The sequence below is a fragment of the Esox lucius genome, chromosome 4 (genome assembly GCF_011004845.1).
Source record: "Esox lucius isolate fEsoLuc1 chromosome 4, fEsoLuc1.pri, whole genome shotgun sequence".
Classification (NCBI taxonomy): Eukaryota; Metazoa; Chordata; class Actinopteri; order Esociformes; family Esocidae; genus Esox; species Esox lucius.
The window spans coordinates 24,740,500-24,762,536 of record NC_047572.1 but is presented as its reverse complement, the minus strand read 5'-3'; the positions used below and the strand labels follow the sequence as shown (position 1 = coordinate 24,762,536).

General features: G+C 44.4%; 1 protein-coding gene across 2 annotated transcripts in view; it reads left to right on the top strand.

Annotated features, from left to right (window-relative positions):
* Positions 1-22,037, top strand: part of flt4 (fms related receptor tyrosine kinase 4) — a 67,462-nt gene that overhangs the window by 42,074 nt on the left and 3,351 nt on the right. For both annotated transcript variants that reach the window (XM_013133599.4, XM_013133598.4), the window contains exons 10-27: positions 43-205; positions 1,819-1,954; positions 3,943-4,051; positions 4,150-4,280; positions 4,586-4,814; positions 5,187-5,333; positions 10,071-10,202; positions 10,735-10,841; positions 11,972-12,107; positions 14,080-14,184; positions 14,283-14,485; positions 17,650-17,818; positions 19,037-19,131; positions 20,174-20,296; positions 20,465-20,576; positions 20,872-20,971; positions 21,268-21,373; positions 21,741-21,865. In XM_013133599.4, the coding sequence (XP_012989053.3) occupies positions 43-205; positions 1,819-1,954; positions 3,943-4,051; positions 4,150-4,280; positions 4,586-4,814; positions 5,187-5,333; positions 10,071-10,202; positions 10,735-10,841; positions 11,972-12,107; positions 14,080-14,184; positions 14,283-14,485; positions 17,650-17,818; positions 19,037-19,131; positions 20,174-20,296; positions 20,465-20,576; positions 20,872-20,971; positions 21,268-21,373; positions 21,741-21,865 (2,428 nt within the window). The remainder of the gene's footprint in view (positions 1-42; positions 206-1,818; positions 1,955-3,942; positions 4,052-4,149; positions 4,281-4,585; positions 4,815-5,186; positions 5,334-10,070; positions 10,203-10,734; positions 10,842-11,971; positions 12,108-14,079; positions 14,185-14,282; positions 14,486-17,649; positions 17,819-19,036; positions 19,132-20,173; positions 20,297-20,464; positions 20,577-20,871; positions 20,972-21,267; positions 21,374-21,740; positions 21,866-22,037) is intronic.

Here is a 22,037-nt window from a genome sequence, read left to right as displayed (position 1 = left end):
AGGTGCTGAAGACGGAACAGTAATATTCTATTCCTCCCCAAGTTCCGCCTCTGATCCATGAGAAGGAAGTTGCCCCGCCCTCTAACCCGTATCGCCGTGGCAGCAGCCAAACCCTCACCTGTACAGCATATGGACGCCCCGCGCCTGTCATCACGTGGCAGTGGCGTGCCTGGAGCCCGTGTGGACCCAACAGCTCCCGCCGCATGTAAGACACACACAGCTCCTACCACACACACACACACACCTGTACCACACACACCTCTATCACACACACGCAAACACACTTCTATCACACACATACAACTGCACCACACACATGCACAAACCTGTACCACACACCCACACCTCTACCACACACACACACCTCTATCACACACACACTTCTACCACATCACACACTGCTGTACCACACACACACACACACACACACACCAGTACCACACACAAACTCCTGTGCCACACACACACTCCTGTGCCTCACACACACACCTGTACCACACACACACACCAGTATCCCAGACACATCCTGTGACCATGACACGCACATGCACTTTTAATTGTTTAGTCATTGATTCAGACTCCTCTGTCCTCATCCAAAACAATCTAGGAGGCGTACAGTGATGACTGTTAGGATGATTAGTGGTTGAAGTAACAGCCACTACATCCTGGGGACAAAGGATCAACACTGAATAATGTAGACTGTCTCTATGTGATCTTAATGCATACACACACACACACACACACACATCGTCTGACCATGAGAGAAAAGACAATCGAGGGAGGGAAATGCAGGCGAGGGAGGGTGAGTGGGGAGATGACAAGGATGTATGTGTCTCTACAATATATTGTGTAATGTATGACCACATGGCTGCAGAGAGAAACAGCTCTGTTAGAAGCGTCCTTGGTTTGTAAATTATTTTTCTGTTATCTGTGTACACTACACACAAGTCACCCAAAACAATCATAAAACAATCATTAGAGCTGCATTTTTCAGAAAAAGATGTGTTTCAGAAAAAGATGTCGCTACATTTCCCTTCACTATTAAAGACTGTCTCGCATCAGGTTCTCCAAACTTTGTATTTATGTGTGGGTTGTGTTGGTGTGTGCATGCTTAAGTGTGTTGGTGGGTGTGTATGTTTGATATGTTTCCTCCCTGTCCATTCCACACCATGGAAATATCTGGCACAGAGTCTGAATATCAACTAAACAGTTCTGAATATCAACTTAAACAGGGGCTGAATATTAACCAGAAAATGGTGTAAATATCAACTGGAAAATGGTCTGAATATCAACTGGGACAGTGTTTGAATATCAACTGGAAAATGGTCTGAATATCAACTGGGACAGTGTTTGAATATCGACTGGAAAATGGTCTGAATATCAACTGGAACAATGTTTGAATATCAACTGGAAAAAGGTCTGAATATCAACTGGAACGGGGGTTTGAATATCAACTGGAAAATGGTCTGAATATCAACTGGAACAGGGTTTGAATATCAACTGGAAAATGGTCTGAATATCCACTGAAAGAGTGTCTGAATATCAACTGGAACAGTGTATAAATAACAAAGGACATACAGTGGGGAAGAAGGCTGTGATTCTGGACTTAATTGTGTGGATAAAATCACTGTAATCGAAATACATGAACATAAAACATGTCCTGACTATATAAAATGACTGGAAATCATGATATTAAATTAAAAGACTGAAAGTCCTTATTGTATTTCAAAATTACTGGAAGCCATGATTTTAAATAAAAAGACTGCAAGTCCTGATTGATGATTGGTTATTTGACTGACTGATTGATTGGTGTCATAGGAGTCGGAGGGACCGTAAGGGCCGTAGCGACCGGATCTCAGACTGTCAGAACTGGCAGGACATGGACTCGGAGAACAATGGTAACAGGACAGAGAACATTGAGACCTCAGTGGAAGTGGTGGATGGCCGTGAGAAGGTTAGTTCACCAGTCTATATAGTACCTGCACCGTGACAATCTCCTGTTAATGGAAATGTTAAAGTAATGTAGTTAACTTGTAATATTCTCATACTGAATTGGATAGAAATACAAAGGTTACTATGGGTCCCTGAATGGCACCAGGGTAAAGTCACAGGATAGTGGTTTTCCCCAGGGATCCCCCAGATAGATCCCCCGAATAGATCCCCCAGATAGATATCCAGAAATTGGGTGAGAGTAAAAACGTAACAGTAAAAAGAAACATATATAAAGGTTAGACATTGAGAGTGCAGGTTTAGAATGAAGAGAATAAACTACAGTTAAATAATACCAAGGGAATCATTGTAATGTAGGCAAATGCCCAACATTTACATTTAAATGCATCAATTATTTCTGGATGTGTTGATTAGCTCAGGCAAAAGGACATTCTTCAGGTTAGTTGTCAAATCAAGCCTTTATACAAGTTTCAAGAACCGTGGATTGTGAGACATTGTGTGTCAATCAGAGAGGACAGAGGGTGTGTGTGTATGTGTGTGTTTGTGACTGTACAAATGGTGTGTGTAGTGTGTGTAGTGTGTACGTGTATGTGCGAACAGGGCAAGTGTTCCATTTCCACATTAGAAATATTTAGAACCTTCTTCCTGATCACACTTCCTGACAGGAATGGGAATAAATACACACACACATTTGTCTTTCAATCCTTTTAGGGACCTGAGACCGAACACTGACCCTGAAATCCATGTTCCATATTCCCTAGCCCTAAATCTAACCCTTACCCTAACCTGAAACAGTAATACCTAAACCTACTCCATCTCTCACACACTCACACACAAACACATGCGATTGGGCACTCTTTCTCACACACACACAAACACACACACACACAAACACACAGCACACTTCTTGTTGTCGGTCACACCTGTGAGGTCAGTTCCTGTTGTGAGGGAGTGGCAGGCGTGTCAGCTGAAAACTTGAAGTCACGTCAACATCCACAGAGTCCGTGTTTTCATCCAGCATCTACCAGAACACCACACCCCAGACACAGCCGCACACACGCACAAATCAGCTTCCACAGAGTCCGTGTTTTCATCCAGCATCTACCAGAACACCACACCCCAGACACAGCCGCACGCACGCACAAATCAGCCTCCACAGAGTCCGTGTTTTCATCCAGCATCTACCAACTACAAACACGCACAAATCAACATCCAATGAGAGCTGTTGTCATAAAAGAAAAATGGTGACAGTTGATTCAGTCATTTTTAAATCCAAACCCTTAAATGTACACTGCCGCTCAAACGTTTGGGGTCTCATAGAAATGTCCTTGGTTCATCAAAATGACATGAAATGGATCAGCAATACTCCGGGATGCTGTCCTTTTCCCAATCTTTCCAACCTCTCACTGTTGATGGTTCCATCAGAATTAAGTCAGACCAAACAGATCTGACCGTTAATCAATATAATATAACCAGACCCAGCAGAATATTTACCTGTTACTGCAGTGAGCAACAAAGTTTTGTTCATTGCCCTGTGGTGACTTTCTAGAAATGCTCAGTGAGTCAAAAGCCCCTGTAGTGATTGGTCCAAATCTTGTCTACATGTTGCTCAAGAACCAGATATCTTTCACTAATTTGTCTTTAAAAACAAAAATAACATGTAGTTAAAATTTTTAATAAAACCCGCCAGCGGGACAATAGGCGGCGCTATTTGTATTTATTTTTCTGTCTCTCAAGACAGGTGTGGATATCCACTCCATATTTTTCAACAACATTTAACTTTGTTTTATAATACATTATAACCAAGTATTTATTTGCCAATAATGCTATTGTTAACATGTAATGTAACTAATAACTACTAGCAGTATCTATCTATCTATCTGTTTTTTTACAATTACATTTAACACTGTTTTACAAGTCCATCCATCAGTATATGTTATAATAACATATAACAGCGTTTTATCATTTTAAGAGCATTTCCTGTGTCTACAGATTGTCAGCCGACTGGTTATCCACAACGCCAGTGTGTCTGTCATGTATAAATGTTCTGCTGACAACAAAGTGGGCAGAGACCAGAGGCTCATATACTTCTATGTGACCAGTGAGTATCACCCTGTACATTAGTAACGTCTCTAATGAGGACATTATCATACTGTACAAGAATAACATATTGCCTCCTTCCCTTTCTCCGTCCCTCAGCCATCCCAGAGGGGTTTAGTGTTGAGCTGGGTCCAACTGAGGAACCGCTGGAACAGGAGAATGTGTGGCTCCGCTGCAGTGCTGACAACTACACTTACGAACAGCTCACCTGGTATCGCCTGGATCCACAGGTAACCGTTGTCTGTAGAGAAAAGTGGATTGCAGGATTTTGTACACGTGTGGGATAAGCCATGTACAGACTGATCATGTAAAGCTGTAGCATTTTAACCCTGTAGCATTAACCCTGTATTATTAACCCTGTAGTATTAACCCTGTATCATTAACCCTATATCATTAACCCTATATCATATACCTGTAGCATTAAGCTAGTTACTCAAAATAAGACATCAAATCTTGCCAAAACGGGGTCAAGGGAAAGCGTGTCCCCACATGGACAGAGACCCCTAAAAGGTGTGTGTGTGTGTGTGTGTGTCAGGCGCTGCAGGACAAGAGAGGGAAACCATTGGATCTGGACTGTCCTAGCCTCCACCTGTATGCCGACCGCCTTGACGGGGAACTGGCCTATCAGGAGGAGTCCAACAGCTGGGTCCTGGCCACAACCATACCCAAGGTCACACTGCAGGACGAAGGGACCTATGTGTGTGAGGTGCAGAGAAGACGAAGCCGAGCCAAACACTGTCTGGGAAAATACATCTCTGTCAAAGGTGAGAGACAGACAGCTCAGAGAGAGAGAGAGAGAAAGACAGGGATCAAGGATGGGCTCAAAGTTTGAAGAGACAGATGAAGGCCAGGGGTGGGGTTGAAGTTCAGATTCTACTAAATGCTAGGAATTAGGAATACATTTGGCATTGAAATAATAATGATTAACTTTCTAAATTGACTTATATTTAAATGGAATTCAGCCCAACCAGAATTAATGCTGTCAATCCCTAGAGGGCCCTTAAAAAACATCAATACTTCAGAAGTAGGAATAGACTTGTACAGCCCTGACCCCGTGACCCCATGACCTCAACCAGATTTCATTTCTCTCTCTTTATCCATTTCCTCTCTCAATTCAACTAAATTCCCCTCCCCAGCTCTAGAAGCCCCCCGCTACATACACAATCCATCCAATCAGACGGTGAATGTCAGCGAGTCTCTCTTGATGGAGTGTGACGTAGAGGGAACTCCTTTGCCACGCCTCTCCTGGTTCAAAGACAACCAGCCCTTGCACCTCATGTCAGGTGGGTTCACTCACACACCCCAATATCCGGTAGCTACCCATGAGGCAACCGTGTACTGCTGAATAGTCCTACAGCCTATTTGCTTGTCTAATGATGACTAATCGCCAGATCCTTTATTTTAAGGAAATAATTAAGTAAATACTTTGAGGGCGGGAAGCCAGTGGGGGTCAGCAAGGATAGTGATGATATTGGCAGACTTATGCGATGGTCTCAAGGTCCTTTACAACAACGATTTGAATGAGCTGTAACTTGAGTTTGAGTTTGCAGGCAAGACCCCAAGTACCGCATTCCTCTTAATTCATTCTAGAGAAAATGCTTTGATAAACATTTCTGCATCAGATATCCGAGCCTAGTTCAGGTGAGAAAAACAGATGTGACTAGTAGAAGAGCAGTGTTGAATTTCACACCCAGATTGATAGGGCAGAGGGTCTAGAGGAGTGACCTGCTAGTGACCTGCTAAACAACAGTATAGACATCAGGAAATAACTGTATCAGTAAACAGCAGTCAAAACATTACTCATCATCATCATTTTCTTCCGCTTATCCGGGGCCGGGTTGCAGGGGCAGCAGTCTAAGCAGAGATGCCCAGACTTCCCTCTCCCTAGACACTTCCTCCAGCTCTTCCGGGGGGACACTGAGCCGTTCCCAGGCCAGCCGGGAGACATAGTCCCTCCAGCATGTCCTAAGTCTTCCCCGGGGTCTCCTCCCAGTGGGACGGGCCCGGAACACCTTCCCAGGTAGGCTTTCCGGAGGCATCCGAAACAGATGCCCAAGCCACCTCAGCTGACCCCTCTCGATGTGGAGGAGCAGCGGCTCTACTTTGAGCTCCTCCCGGGTGACCAAGCTTTTCACCCTATCTCTAAGGGATCGCCCAGCCACCCTGCGGAGAAGGCCGCCTGTATCCGGGATCTTGTCCTTTTGGTCATGACCCAAAGCTCATGACCATAGGTGAGAGTAGGAACGTAGATTGACGAGGAAATCGAGAGCTTCCTGAAGCACTCTACACAGGATACTGCGAGGGACACAGTCGAATGCCTTCTCCAAATCCACAAAACACATGTGGATTGGTTGGGCATGAACCCTCCAGCACCCCGTAGAGGGTATAGAGCTGGTCCAGTGTTCCACGGCCCGGACGAAAACCACACTGTTCCTCCTGAATCCGAGGTTCAACTATCGGCCGTATTCTCCTCTCTAGAACCCTGGCATAGACTTTCCCGGAGGCTGAGAAGTGTGATCCCCCTATAGTTGGAACACACCCTCCAGTCCCCCTTCTTAAAAAGAGGGACCACCACCCCGGTATGCCATCCCAGAGGCACTGTCCCCGACCGCCACACGATGTTGCACAGGCGTGTCAACCAAGACAGCCCCACAACATCCTGAGACTTGAGGTACTCAGGGCGGATCTCATCCACCCCCGGTGCCTTGCCACCAAGGAGTTTCTTGACTACCTCTGTGACTTCAGCCCGGGTGATGGACGAGTCCACCTCTGAGCCCTCATCCTCTGCTTCCTCAATGGAAGACGTGACGGCGAGATTGAGGAGATCCTCGAAGTACTCCTTCCACCACCCGACGACATCCCCAGTTGAGGTCAACAGCTGCCCACCTCTACTGTAAACAGGGCACTGTTTCCCTCTCCTGAGACCCCGGACGATTTGCCAGAATCTCTTCGAGGCCAGCCGATAGTCCTTCTCCATGCCCTCCCCGAACTCCTCCCAGGCCCGAGTTTTTGCCTCCACAACCACCCGGGCTGCAGTGTGCTTGGCCTGCCGGTACCCGTCAGCTGCCTCAGGAGTCTCACAAGCCAAGCCAACCAGGCCTGATAGGACTCCTTCAGCTTGACGGCATCCCTTACTTCCGGTGTCCACCACCGGGTTCGGGGATTGCCGCCTCGACAGGCACCAGAGACCTTACGGCCACAGCTCCGAGCGGTTGCTTCGACAATGGCGGTGAAGAACATGGTCCACTCGGACTCAATATCTCCAGCCTCCCTCGGGATCCAGTCGAAGCTCTGCCGGAGGTGGGAGTTAAAGATCTCTCTGACAGGAGACTCGGCCAGACGTTCCCAGCAGACCCTTACAGTACGCTTGGGCCTGCTGAGTCTGTCCAGCTTCCTCCCCCGCCATCGGATCCAACTCACCATGAGGTGGTGATCAGTTGACAGCTCCTCCCCTCTCTTCACCCGAGTGTCCAAGACATACGGCCGCAGGTCAGATGAAACGACAACAAAGTCGATCATCGACCTACGGCCTAGGGTGTTCTGCTGCCACGTGCACTGATGGACACCCTTATGCTTGAACATGGTGTTCTTTATGGACAAACTGTGACTAGCACAGAAGTCCAATAACTGAACACCGCTCGGGTTCAGATCAGGGGGGCCGTTCCTCCCAATCACGCCCCTCCAGGTGTCACTGTCGTTGCCCACGTGGGCGTTGAAGTCCCCCAGTAGAACGATGGAGTCCCCAGTCGGAGCACTTTCCAGCACCCCTCCCAGAGACTCCAAGAAGGTCGGGTACTCTGCACTGCCGTTCGGCCCGTAGGCACAAACAACAGTGAGAGACCTATCCCCAACCCGTAGGCGCAGGGACACGACCCTCTCGTTCACCGGGGTAAACTCCAACACATGGCGGCAGAGCTTGGGAGCTATAAGCAAACCCACACCAGCCCGCCACCTCTCACCATGGGCAACTCCAGAGTGGTGAAGAGTCCAGGGATCGGGTTGTCTAGGCCCCCGCCTTCGACTGCCGCCCGATCCTCTCCACACCGGCCCCTTATGGTCCCTCCTGCAGGTGATGAGCCCACGGGAATGCGGCCCCATGTCGCTCCTTCGGGCTGAGCCCGGCCGGGCCCCATGGGGAAAGGCCCGGCCACCAGGCGCTCGCGTACAAGCCCCAACCCTGGGCCTGGCTCCAGGGTGGGGCCCTGGCTGCGCCATACCGGGCAACGTCACAGACCTCAAAATGTTTCTCATCAATAAAGGGTTTTGAACCGCTCTTCGTCTGACCCGTCGCCTAGGACCTGTTTGCCTTGGGAGACCCTACCAGGGGCATATAGCCCCAGGCAACACAGCTCCTAGGGTCACTGGGGTACTCAAACCCCTCCACCACGTTAAGATGGCAGTTCATGGAGGGGTCAAACATTACTCTACAGTATTATTAAAGAAGAGTGCCAGTAAACAACAGTTGTAACATTACTCAACAGTATTATAAACAATAGTATCAGTAAACAGCAGTCGAAACATTACTCAACAGTATTATTAAACTACAGTATCAGTAAACAACAGCCGAAACATTACTCAACATTATTATTAAACAACAATATCAGTTAACAGCAGTCAAAACATTACTCAACATTATTATTAAACAACAGTATCAGTAAATAGCAGTCGAAAGATTACTCAACAGTATTATTAAACAACTGTATCAATAAACAACAGTCAAAACATTACTCAACAGTATTATTAAAGAAAAGTGCCAATAAACAACAGCCGAAACATTACTCAACAATATTATTAAAGAAAAGTGCCATTAAACAACAGCCAAAACATTACTCAACATTATTATTAAACAACAGTTTTTACAAGGGGCTGAACCAGAGGGTCCAGAGACACTGTGGCCATGTCTGAAGGTAACCCCGGACAGGCCCAACCAGGCAGGAAGTAACTGCACCTGCCTGAGTCTGCATATCTCACTTTAACCACTCCAGAGTAGTGGAGCTCTGTGGGAGAAAGCCTTGCCTCCAGTTTGTTTAGAGAGTCTGGGTATGATAAGGAGGCCTGCATCTTGTGATCCTAGTGTTCTGTACATGTAGGTATGACCAATTCTGAGAGGTAAGTACTGTAGGAGACAGTCCGTGTAACGCTTTGTACTGTAGGCTATCAGTAAAAAACTGTAATCAGCCCTAGCCTTAACAGTAATGTAAAGAGGCTAGTACAGGGGTCATGTGACCAGTTTTATTTGTTTGGTTCTTGCAAAGATTGTAGCAGCTTAGGTTTGTCACTAATTTAAGTTTATATATTGACTTATCAGGGTAACTCTGAAATCTCTTGAAATATATGTTATATGTTTATTGGACAAGAGATCAGGGTTTAGGCTGAAGCTGAAGTCTCACACTGTTTTTGGGATATGACCGTACAAGGGTCAAGGTTCCCTGTGAGATCTGACATCAGATTTAAAAAGTAAAAAAACATGTATATGAACCGCCAGTACAGGGTCAAGATGGTGCTGCCTCTTTTCCTCTCAGCTTTTGCTCTCACCTTCTGTTCCTTCTGTGTGCACGAATACCTACACACACGCACACACACACACACACCATTACATAGACACCTACACACACACACACACACTCACCTGTAGCTGAAGACATGAGTGCAGAAGATATGAGCTATTAGCTTCAAGCATCATAGGGTTCAGGGATTTTCTGTGTCTCCAGCATTGCAGAGGTCAGGGGTTATAGGTCAGGGTTTATGGTTGTCTCCAGCACTATAGAGATCAGGGGTTATGGTTCATAGTTTATGGGTGTCTCCTGCACTGTAGAGCTCAGGGGTTATAGGTTAGGTTGGTAATGGATTAAATGACATTTTAGGAGAGAGATCATGTTTCATTCTGAGAACAGCCGGGTGGAAGGTGGGGGTCTGGCTGTCAGGTCTGCAGATAAGATGGACTAGCCAGGGTGTGGGTGTGTGTGTGTGTGCTTGATTGTATAATTGACATCTGTGTGTGTGTGTGTGTGTGTGTGTAGGAGTTCAGTTGCAGGACGCCAACAGGACATTGAGTATCCAGCGTGTCAGAGAAGAGGACGCTGGTCTCTACACCTGCACTGCCTGTAACCAGAGAGGCTGTGTACAGTCCTCGGCTGTTGTCACTGTGCTGGGTGAGACAGGAACACACACCTCCACTTCTGCTTCTGGCTCCACACTGACTCACAAACACTCTTCCCATTTCCCTGATCCGCCTGCTCCTCTCTTTCTCCCCCCTCTCCCCCGTCCTCTCTTCTCCTCCACTTTCCCCGTCTTTCCCCCCCCCCCCTCTCTTTCCCTTCCTCTTGATTCTCTTTTTCTTTTTTCTCTCCAGTCTGCCTTCCTCACCTCTCTTGTTTGGAAATATACACCATTTAGCCGTGTTTTTACCAGAGCAACTTACATTTTGCAAATGGGTCGCATTGGAAATGGAACCCAGAAGTCCTACTCCATTGAGTAGACCTACTTACATTCCACACAGCAAGGCCAACGTGTAGTCTGATTGTAGGTGGTGGACATTCAGCGCTGACATTGACTGTGGGAAAAGGGGGAAATCGTTTTTGAAAGCCGTGCTGTTGGCATCTCTGTCAAATGCCTTATGCAGTGTTTTTGTTTCTTGTTATTCTGATGACAGTCTGATGTTGTTGTTGGTGTTTACCCCTCTAGGTTCCAGCGACCGGGCTAATGTTGAAATTGTAATTCTTATCGGGACGGGTGTCATCGCTGTGTTCTTCTGGGCTCTGCTCATCCTCATATTCTGCAATGTTAAACGGGTTAGTATACATATACATAGACACACACACACACACACACATTATATTAAGACATACACATACACATACACCCTGCGAATACTATAAACATGACTCACTTTGCTTTAAGGTTTAACTCCACTTATCAGAGTGTGACTGTGATTCTGTTGACCTTTCCCCTCCCCATCCTGAGAACTCACTTTACTCTTTAGACTCATAGGAAAAGGATTTTAGTTGCAAATCCTCTAGTGTCTATGTACAACATTAATGTTAGTGTGTCTAAGAGATAGCAGTGTTACTTAGTCAAGGCTCAAGACACGCTAGCTCTGCGTGATGCTAAAACTAACACAGTTGTTTGGTTAGGTCTTAAAACATGCTACCTGTTTATGATGTTTAAGCTAACGGTTGTTTGGTTAGGTCCAAGCTACAGTGGCTCTCAAAAGTATTCTCCCTCCTTTTCCAAATGTTATTGTGTTACAACATGAAATTAAAATTGATGTAATTAGGAGTTTTTCCCACTGAAGACAACAAAGGCTGTAATGTCAAGGAGAAAAATAATATCAACCTATTGTTCAACATTAATTCCAAATACAAGATAGAACATCATTGATATTGACCGTATTTTATTGGAATACTGTAGGCTTATATTTGAGTGAACGTGCAACATGTTATTATTATTCCGTCTCCTCATCTTTTTTGTATTTAAAAGTAATCCAAGAAATTAACTTTTCTTTTATAATATATTGACTATTTTAAATAAATAAAAAAATCATAAGTATAAATTACTAAATTGCTAAAATGTAAATGTGTACTGCCTGATATACTACCACTTTTAGCCAATCAGCCACCTGGATTCCATTGTGGTATTTGACCATTCTGTGAGACTTTCTGCCCTTTTAAACAGTTACAATATAGGAACCTCTCATCGAGTTGCTTACCTAGTTTGGTGTCTCTTTCTTTGCTAAACAGCTGTCATTCTGAATCCCAGTGTAATCCCAGTGTAATCCAACTTCCTCTCTACTCCACTCCCAATATCTCTTTCTCCTCTCTCTCTCCTATCCTCCATCCACATCTTCTCATCCATCACTCTCTCCTTTCTCGCCCTTCCATCCATCCATCCATCCATCCATCTCTTCTCTCGGTTTCTTCAGGTAAACCAAGCAGACATAAAGTCAGGCTATCTCTCCATCATCATGGACCCAGGAGAGGTTCCACTGGACGAGCAGTGCGACTACATCCCCTACGACTCGTCCCAGTGGGAGATTTCCAGAGATCGCTTGCATTTAGGTAAGGAGGTGAGGGCAGATTGGACAGAGAATGACTGAGTGAACCAGGGAGGAAGGGTGAGAACAAATACGGGTAAAGGAGTTAACAAACCGAAGAACGACTTAGGATTGAGTGAGAAGAAGCAAGTAAGCAAAGCAAAGAAACAGCTTTAGTTTAGAATCTAGGATTTCTGTGTTCCTGATGAATGCTTGTAAACTGCAGCCAGTCTCAGAACTACGACTGATGATGATGACAATTATGTTGATCCAGGTTATAAACTGTGGGAATCTTGACAGGGTTTTGATGCTGGTTAGTTTTTATCAGTTCTCTGTGAGATACAACTAACTACATCCCCAGGAAAGTTCTCATTATTATAATTTTTTTATCAATTTGAACACGATTATTTAAGCTAAATTCCAACAACATTCAATGATAAAGGTACCCCAATTTCTCAAATCATCAAAAAAAATTACAACTTTGAAACCATTTATGCAATTAAAATGAACAGATACGCAATTAACTTGTGTTGAAAACAAAAATGTTACACCCCTACCATCACCTACATTGGCTAGAATTATAATCAGGTGTACCAAAACAGGTGCAATTGTTTAGAAAACCATTAGAGAGCAAGAGTCCAGCCTTCCATAAGGACTACAAATGTGGTTTGGTCTTAACGGAATGTGTATGGTAATACATCATGCCAAGATCAAAGACCTGCCCAAAGCACTTAAGTTCTGAAAGATTATTGATGCACATAAGTCCGGGAGGGGTTACAAATCTATTTCGAAGCAATTCAAAGTAAATCATTTCACTATCTGACAGATGATCTACAAATTGAGAAAAGTCCAGACATCTGGTAATCTACAAAGGACTGGTCAGCCCAAAAAATTCAGCCCAAAAGCTGTCTAAAAGATGCTTACAGAAATGTTTAAGAACACCTCAGTAACATCAAAGGGAACTCTACAGAGTTTTATTTCTTCAACCAATATCGAATTGCATGAGTCAACTGTCATAAAGAGACAAACTAAATAGGAGGCCTAAATGGGAGGTCAAGAAGGATTAAGCCTCTGCTTTCAAAAAATAATTTCAAGACATGACTGACGTTTGCCAGACAACAACAACATAATTACTGGAATAATGTGCTCTGACCAGATGAGGTTAGATGAGGTTCGAGGTGGACCAGATGAGGTTAGATGAAGTTAGAGTTGGAGATGTTTTTCTCCAATGCCAGACGCCATGTTTGGGGAGAAAAAAACATAGCCTTTGAGTAGAAGAACCTCATACCAACTGTAAAGCATGGAGGCGGTGGCATTATGGTTTGGGGCTGCTTTGCTGCATGGCCAACTTGCCATCTTTGATTAATCTATTAATTTCCTAGTGTACCAGAGAATTATTGAGGAGAATGTTAGGCCATCTGTCAAAAAGCTGAAGCTAAACCAAACATGGATCTGGCAACAGGACAAAACACACGTAAAGCTGCTACAGAATGACTCAAAAAGAAGCAATAGAGGGTTAGGGCTGTACTTATTTGTCCTGTGCTATGAAAATGGATTTCTCTAGATGTATGTATGGTGCAAAGAATAATCTTTCAAAGTTGTTTGTTATATTACCAGTGAAAAATTAAATGTCACAGGTAGGTTGAATTATTCTTGTTGTATTAACCTTGCAGGAACCTGTAAACACACACACACACACCCATAAACACCCACACACAGCCTGCTGGGTAAAAGTTGGTTCCCATAGAAAACCTGTTGTTTGTCCCTGTGGCCATCGGAATTAGATTCCTATTTCAGTCTAATTAATTTACATTTTACTCATTATATTAGCAGATGTTGTTCTCTGAAAGGACTAGGATTTGTGGCTCTTTGATTAGGAACCAAACAAGCAGCTAAGTGAACAAATCCTGTTTCTGTTACTTACCACTCTATTCCCCTCCCTCCCTCCCTCTGTCTCTTCCTCTCCATCACTCTGTCTGTCTTTCCCCCTCTCTCAGGGAAGGTTCTTGGTCATGGTGCATTTGGGAAGGTCATTGAAGCGTCCATATTCGGCGTCAGCAAAAACAGCAGCTTAAACACTGTTGCGGTGAAGATGTTGAAAGGTGTGTGTGTGTGTAGGTGTTATGCGTACGTGTGTGTGTTATGCTTGTAATTGTAGGTCCCCAGCAGTGTGTGTCATGACATCTGTTCCCCTGCCCAGAGGGAGCGTGTGCCAGTGAGCACAAGGCTCTGATGTCTGAACTGAAGATCCTGATTCACATCGGGAACCATCTGAATGTGGTCAACCTGCTTGGGGCATGCACCAAACCCAACGGACCCCTCATGGTCGTAGTGGAGTACTGCAAGTACGGAAACCTGTCCAACTACCTGAGGGCCAAGCGAGAGTTCTTCCTACCATACAGGGTGAGGAACCAACTGTACTGCATGCTTATTACACGGGCACGACTCTTATTACATGGGCACGTTTCTTATTACACAGGGGTGTTTCTTATTACACAGGACCGTTTCTTATTACTCAGGGGTGTTTCTTATTACACAGGGGTGTTTCTTATTACACACGGGCGTTTCTTATTACACAGGGCCGTTTCTTATTAAACAGGGCCGTTTCTTATTACACAGGCACATTTCTTATTACATTGGGCCGTTTCTTATTACATTGGGCCGTTTCTTATTACACGGGCACGTTTCTTATTACACAGGGCCGTTTCTTATTATGGGGGCACATTTCTCAATATGCAAAATTATTTTGTATTACAGGGGGCCTTTTGTTATTGCATAAGTTTGTTTTGGTGTTGCAGAAACACATTTCTTATTACAACAGGACTTTTCTTATTACACAGTGTTGATTCTTATTACACAGGGCTGTTTCTTATTACACAGGGCCGTTTCTTATTACATAGGGTCGTTTCTTGTTACACAGGGTGGTTTCTTATTACACAGGGCCATTTCTTATTACACAGGGATGTTTGTAATTACAAAGGACAGTTTCTTATTACACAGGGCCGTTTCTTATTACACAGGGCCATTTCTTATTACACAGGGATGTTTGTAATTACAAAGCACAGTTTCTTATTACACAGGGCCGTTTCTTATTACACAGGGCCGTTTCTTATTACACAGGGCCGTTTCTTGTTACACAGGTTGGTTTCTTATTATTATTGTTGAATGGGGTAGCTCATGTCAACAGTGGCGATTGAAAATCAGTTGTATCAGAAATATACAATGTAAATATCCTTATGTAGTCAATACATACAGTGAGTATAATTTTCTTTTCACTGAAGTAGAACCCTCTGAAAAAGGTGTGGAATCATCTGCAATCTGGAGGAATCTGCAATGGTTACAATGCTTTTGGTTGAAAGTATATGACTAGTCACATGAATAACACAACAAAGAACACTTTGTTTTACAAATTAATATATTTGATCAATTATAATAAGAGCAGAAATGAATTATTCAACTTCATTTATGGACAGAGAAGTATCATTATGCTTGTACTCAGCATCCTCACACTAAGGCATATGTCTCTGGACTCTGGATCACATCAGAATATATATATATATATATGTAATTTTTATAAATAAAGTATTGTACTCTGTTTTCAATATTTGAACAAATGCTTCTCCAGAAGACAAAAGAATGCGCCCAGAAGAAGCACATAATTAAACATGGATGCCAGGTCGCTGATTCTACTGTATCTCATCATAACCAATCACAACCCACAATATAATGATGTTTTGTTCAGAAAGGTTGAGGGGAGGGTCAACACTGAAGAAAGGTCAACTACCAGAGTAAGAGTAATTTATTGACAAAGACAAAAGCAGACATAAAAGACACCTATGCAACCAGACAAGACATATGCCTTGGTGGAAATATATTTTCACCCTACTTGCATTTTAATTTCGGTTCATACACTATATGGCCAAAAGTATGTGGACACCACGACTAATTATTGAGTTCAGGTGTTTCAGCCACACCCCATTGCTCACGGGTGCATAAAATGTAGCACAGTTTGAAATCTCCATAGACAAACAATGGTAGTACAATGGGTTGTACTGAAGAGCTTAGTGACTTTTAACTTGACACTGTCACAGGATGCCATCTTTGCCACAAGTCAGTTAGTGAGATTTCTGCCCCATGTGATCTGCCCCCGGTCAACGGCAAGTGCTATTATTGTGGTAGACCAGGCAAACTCACAGAGTAAAAATTCTGTGTCATCGGTTGCATCACCACAGAGTTCCAAATTGCCTCTGGAAGGAACATCAGCGCATGCTGTTTCGGGAGCTTCACAAAATGGGTTTCCATGATCCACAAACTGTTCACTATCTGGCAGTCTGAAAAATCTGTGTGTCGCAGATGCCAAAAGAACTCTTCCTACCGGAATGCATAGTGCCCGCTGTAAAGTTTGGTGAAGGAGCGATATTGGTCTGGGGCTGTGTTTCATGGTTTGGGCTAGGCCCCTTAGTTCCAGGGAAGGTTCATCTTAAAGCTACAGGATACAAAGGCATTTTAGACAATTGGGTGCTTCCAACTTTGTGGCAACCATTTGGGGAAGGCCCTTTTCTGTTGCAGCATGACTGTGCAAAAAGCAAACAGGGTCCATAAAGACATGGTTCGACAGGGTTGGCGTGGAGGAACTCGAGTGGCCTGCACAGCGAGTTGACCTCAACCCCACTGAACACCTTTGGGATTAATTGGAACGGCGATTGTGAGCCAGGCCTTCTTGTCCAACATCAGTGCGTCAGTGTCCACATGCTTTTGGCCATATAGTGTACCTAATTTTGCATGATAATGTGCATTGCAATAATGGATTATAGGGATTGTATTTAATATACCACAACCTCAAAGAATAAGTTCAAATAAAAAAAAAACTGCCCATATTTGTCTAAACATCCAGATGATGAAGGTATTATTACCTCAGTGTTGTTGGTAAAGACAGCCTTGTAATGTTCACCTAGAATTGTTCCACCGTTTAAATGGTGCAGTTTGCAGTGCGATCTAATTCAATTCTGAATGTAACACTTTGTGTGTGTAGATGGTGTTAGAAATCAGCCGTTTCATATAGTGGTTGAAATAATGATTGCGTACCCGGTCGTCAAGGGAGAGAGTAATTCAATTAGTTATTGCATCATTTGATAGTCTGTTGTTCATGATGTTACAGACTCTACCTTCATACTCGGTCTCAAACTCGATCTCATCTGAATCAATCTCTAAGAAACTTCCGGTTGTCCTCTACTTTAAAGACATCCCAACCAGAATACACATCACAGTACTGTAAGCCCATTGGCTAATTTCTGTCGCACTTTGAATGAACGTGACTTCCTGTATACGGATGAACAGATGGTCTGTTGTAAACTAAACATAACATGCACTTCAACAATTGTTATTATGATTTTCTCAAATGGTACTTAAACGATAAACATGATAACCTACATAATGAAGCTGTGTGTGTGTGTGTGGGTGTGTGTGTGTTTTTGTGTGCGCGCAGTTGTAACTATGGAAACTTACATAACGAACCTGTGTGTAGTTGTTAACCACGGCAATTTACAAGATTAACGTGTGTTTCTCAGGACCGCTCCCCCAAGACCCAGAGTCAGGTGAGACGCATGATTGAGGCGGGACAGGTTGAGCAAAGGGGCCGCCTCCCTCCCTCCCCATCCTCCGCCTCTGTTGGCCGAACCCGGAATCAATCATCCGGCAAATCTAATCAGAAGAGCACCCCTCCTGCTGTGGAGAAAAGTGAGCATTGATAGCAGTGGTGTCGTGGTGAAGTTATACTGCAGGCCAACTGCTAGAAATAATTAACATCAGTCAGATCGACCTGTCCCAAACAAAACAGTGTTCTACAGACAGTAGACGTGGGCACAGTGTGGATACACAAGTTCACTTTAATCAGCTAACACAGTGGTTCCCAACCAGGGGTACTTGGCCTCTCCTCAGGGGGTACTTGAAAACCCTCATGACACCATAGGCTTGCTAGTGAAATTAAAATGAGGGGGTACTTCAGAGGAACGCCAAGCGGTGCAAAATCTTATGAGGGATAAAGTAACTGAAAAAGGGTTGGGTGCCACTGAGCTAACATATCAACCTGTCCTACCAGGCAGGCATAACAATATGATATTCCAGAAAGTCCAGGAACCCAGCAGACATCGCACTTTCAGTGCTGAATTCCAGGATCCCAGCCGACATCGCTGTTTCAGAGCTGAAGCCTTAGAACCTAGCAAACGCCACTGTTTCAGTGCTGAAGTCCAGGAACCCAGCAGACATCACTGTTTCAGTGCTGAAGCCTTAGAACCTAGCAAACACTGCTGTTTCTGTGTTGAAGTCCTAGAATCTAGCAAACACTATTGTTTCAATGCTGACGTCCTGGAGCCTAGCATGCACCACTGTTTCAGTACTGAAGAGTTAACAGTTTACATTTTTGCCATTTAACACAGTGGTTCCCAAACCTCCCCTGCCCCCCCCCCCCCCCCCCCCCCCCAGCCATTCCATCTATTAGATGTATCCCTGAGCTAGCACACCTGAATCAACTCACGAACTAAATAACAAACCCTTACCTGTTGAATCAAGTGAGCTAGTTCAGGGCAAAAACTAAACTGTGAGATGGCTGGGGGGGGGCCCCAGGAGAGATTTGGGAGCCACTGATTTAACAGACATTACCAGACATAACCCAGTTTTTGCCCGGAGCGACTTACAGTAGTAAGGTAATCCAATATATTATGATTGCAATTTAACTTACTAGGGCCCAAGACCTTCTAGTGCCCTTAAGCTAATACAAAACAACAAATGGAATTAATGTGTATAATTTAATAAAAATAAATAATCTACTATATTTTCCTGATCCACTTATATCTGAGCCTTAAGAATATAGAAGGAAGACAAACTATACCTCAAATAAATACTCTCTCTTTGTCATTCTCTCCCTCCCTCCCTCCCTCCCTCCCACTAATCCATCAGCGGAGGACCTATGGAAGACTCCTCTGACCATTGAAGATCTGATCTGTTATAGCTTTCAAGTGGCGAGAGGGATGGAGTTCCTGGTCTCCAGAAAGGTAGACATCCCCTGAAGAGTTCACCCTAAAGCCTGATCTCACACAATCTCACCCCATCTGACCCAAACTCACCCCATCTGATCACGTCTCACCATATCTCACGCCGTCTCAGCCCATCTCAGCCAATCAGACCCAAACTCACCCCATCTCACCTCATCTGATCAAATCTCACATCATCTCACCCCATCTGAACCTATTTGACCCAAACTCACCCCATCTGATCACATCTCACCATATCTCACATTGTCTCACCCCATCTCTCCATTTCTCACCACATCTCACCCCATCTGACCATGCAAAGCTCTGGTCTAAAGTAATGTGTAGCTGATCACTGTAGAAACCAGGGTTGGGGTTAATGTCAAACTGAAATTCTAATGTCTCTTCAGTGAAAATGTAAGTGAACTGGAATGTGACTTTCTGTGTATTTGCTAAATTGACGGGAATTGAAATGGAGCTGTCCCCAGCCCTGCTAGAAACCACATTCAGATTATGGAGATAAAGCATTAGGAGGAGCCAGAGGTAGTGGTGCAAAAAGATGATCCAATAATAACAGGCACCGGGCCCTGTTCCCAGAAACAGACTAGAACTTTGTCCATGACGAGAGGTCTACTGTCTCCAAAATGTGTACAATGTCACCCCATTTCAACCAGATATATGCAAGCACACACACACAAACACACACACACACATTTAAACATCTAGAGACAGCTGCAGGTGTGTTTGTCAAAGGGACTAAATAGACTATGTAGGACATATGGTGGTCTAATGTAGAGCACTCTGTAGGTAATAGGATGCCATTTGGGATAGAGTCTGTCTGTCTCATCCTCCATGACCTCTTGACCCCTCCATGAGCCTGTACTGAACCAGGAGCTTTGATGTTATCATCTCCATTAGAGGGTTGTCAGGGACATGGTATTTTCCCAACACAAACACAGACATACACACGTGCTGAAGCAATGCACGCAAACACACACACAGAACATGCATGTAGTACGGATTGCAGCCTTATTGTGTGTGTGTGTGTGTTTATGTGTTTCTGTAGTGTATCCACCGTGACTTGGCAGCGAGGAACATCCTGCTGTCTGAGAACAATGTTGTGAAGATCTGTGACTTTGGCCTGGCGAGAGACATCTACAAAGACCCTGACTATGTCAGGAAAGGCAACGTAGGAAAACTCACAGACAAACACACATTTACAGCACGAACCAGAATTATTGGCACCCTAACTAAATCATGATCAGACACAAACTGTTATCAATCATTGATTATCTGATTCAAAACACACATGCCAGCATTATTGTTCACTCTCTCTCTCTGTATCTTTCTCCTCAAGGCTCGTCTGCCTCTGAAGTGGATGGCCCCAGAGAGTATCTTCGACAAGGTCTACACCAGTCAATCCGATGTGTGGTCCTTTGGCGTTCTGCTCTGGGAGATCTTCTCTCTGGGTGACGATTTTACATCTAGCTCTTTTTAGCAGACACTCGTATCCTTATCAAGAGACCATGTTGATCTCTGGGTATAAACAGCCAGCTAAACTGGCAGGAAGACAGCTAGCCAGATAGACGAACGTCCAACCTGCCAGACTGGCAGCTACCCTGACAGACAGATCAGATCCGACATCTAGCGGGACAGAAAGACAAGACAGCCAGCCTGAAAGAAGCACAAACAACTAGCGAGACAGAAAGACTGCCAGCTAGCCAGGCTAACAGACCACTGTGTCCTGTGTTCCCTTCTCCTCAGGTGCTTCTCCGTACCCTGGGGTCCAGATTGATGAGGACTTCTGTAAACGATTGAAAGAGGGAACCAGGATGAGAGCCCCCGAAACAGCTTCCCCTGAGATGTGAGTTTTTCCACCACTATCATTAAGATTCCTTTAGATTGGAAGGTTTGTATTCTGTGTGACTGAGTATTATTGTGAAGCTCCTTGAGTTAGTAACATCACACTAATAGTCAATGTCAGCACTGCAGCTCAACAGGACAATGGTCCTTAATGATGTATTATCTCTTGTCTTTCCGTCTGTCTGTCTAGGGGTGTTTACTGAATAAAATGGTGATGCGTCTTTGCTGCTCTCTGGTGGCAACTGAAGGATCATGCTGGTATACTAAGTGCAATGTCTGTGTCTCTCTGTGTATCAGCTATGGGATCATGCTGGCCTGCTGGCAGGGCGAGCCCAGGGGGAGACCTACCTTCCAAGCCCTGGTAGATATCCTGGGAGACCTGCTGCAGGATAACAGCCTACCAGTAAGAGAAATTACTAACCAGCATTTGGGGGTTATTACTGTTTTACTTTAATGTATACACACTAAATACAGTCTCACTTGTCATAACTGTCCTACAAACACTCTCTATGGTTAACCTTCGATAGCCAGCCACCCCATATTCTGTCGAATCCTCAACAAAAAAATGTTTTTACACAAGAGGTCATGAAATATAACACAACATAACCATGTTCGCTGGTGGGCTTTCTCCATGCTTTGTTTAGGTAGGAAGGGTAGAGGCGTGAAATGGGTCAAATATATATTTGACTTGGTGGCGACTTTTCAGATGAACCCATGTCCATTAGATTCCTCCTAGGCTCTTAAGGATTAACTGATATCATTTTCCGTAGGATGGTAAGGACCACATCCCTCTGAATGTGTCCCAGAGTTCTGAGGATGACGGGTTCTCTCAGGCTTCGTCACGACCCCCCTCTCAGGAAGAAATGAGACTGGCATGTCACAGCCTTCCCATCAGGTACGGGACTGTCAGGGCAGCAAGGTGCAGGCTTTTGTTCTAGCCCAGCGCCGACAGCACTAACGTACCTTATCTGATTAACTGTACAGCACATGAAAGCTCTCCAGCCCGATCCATCCTCCTTCCCGGGATTTGTTTGAATAATATTCAAAATAATCAAAATGTAGTAATG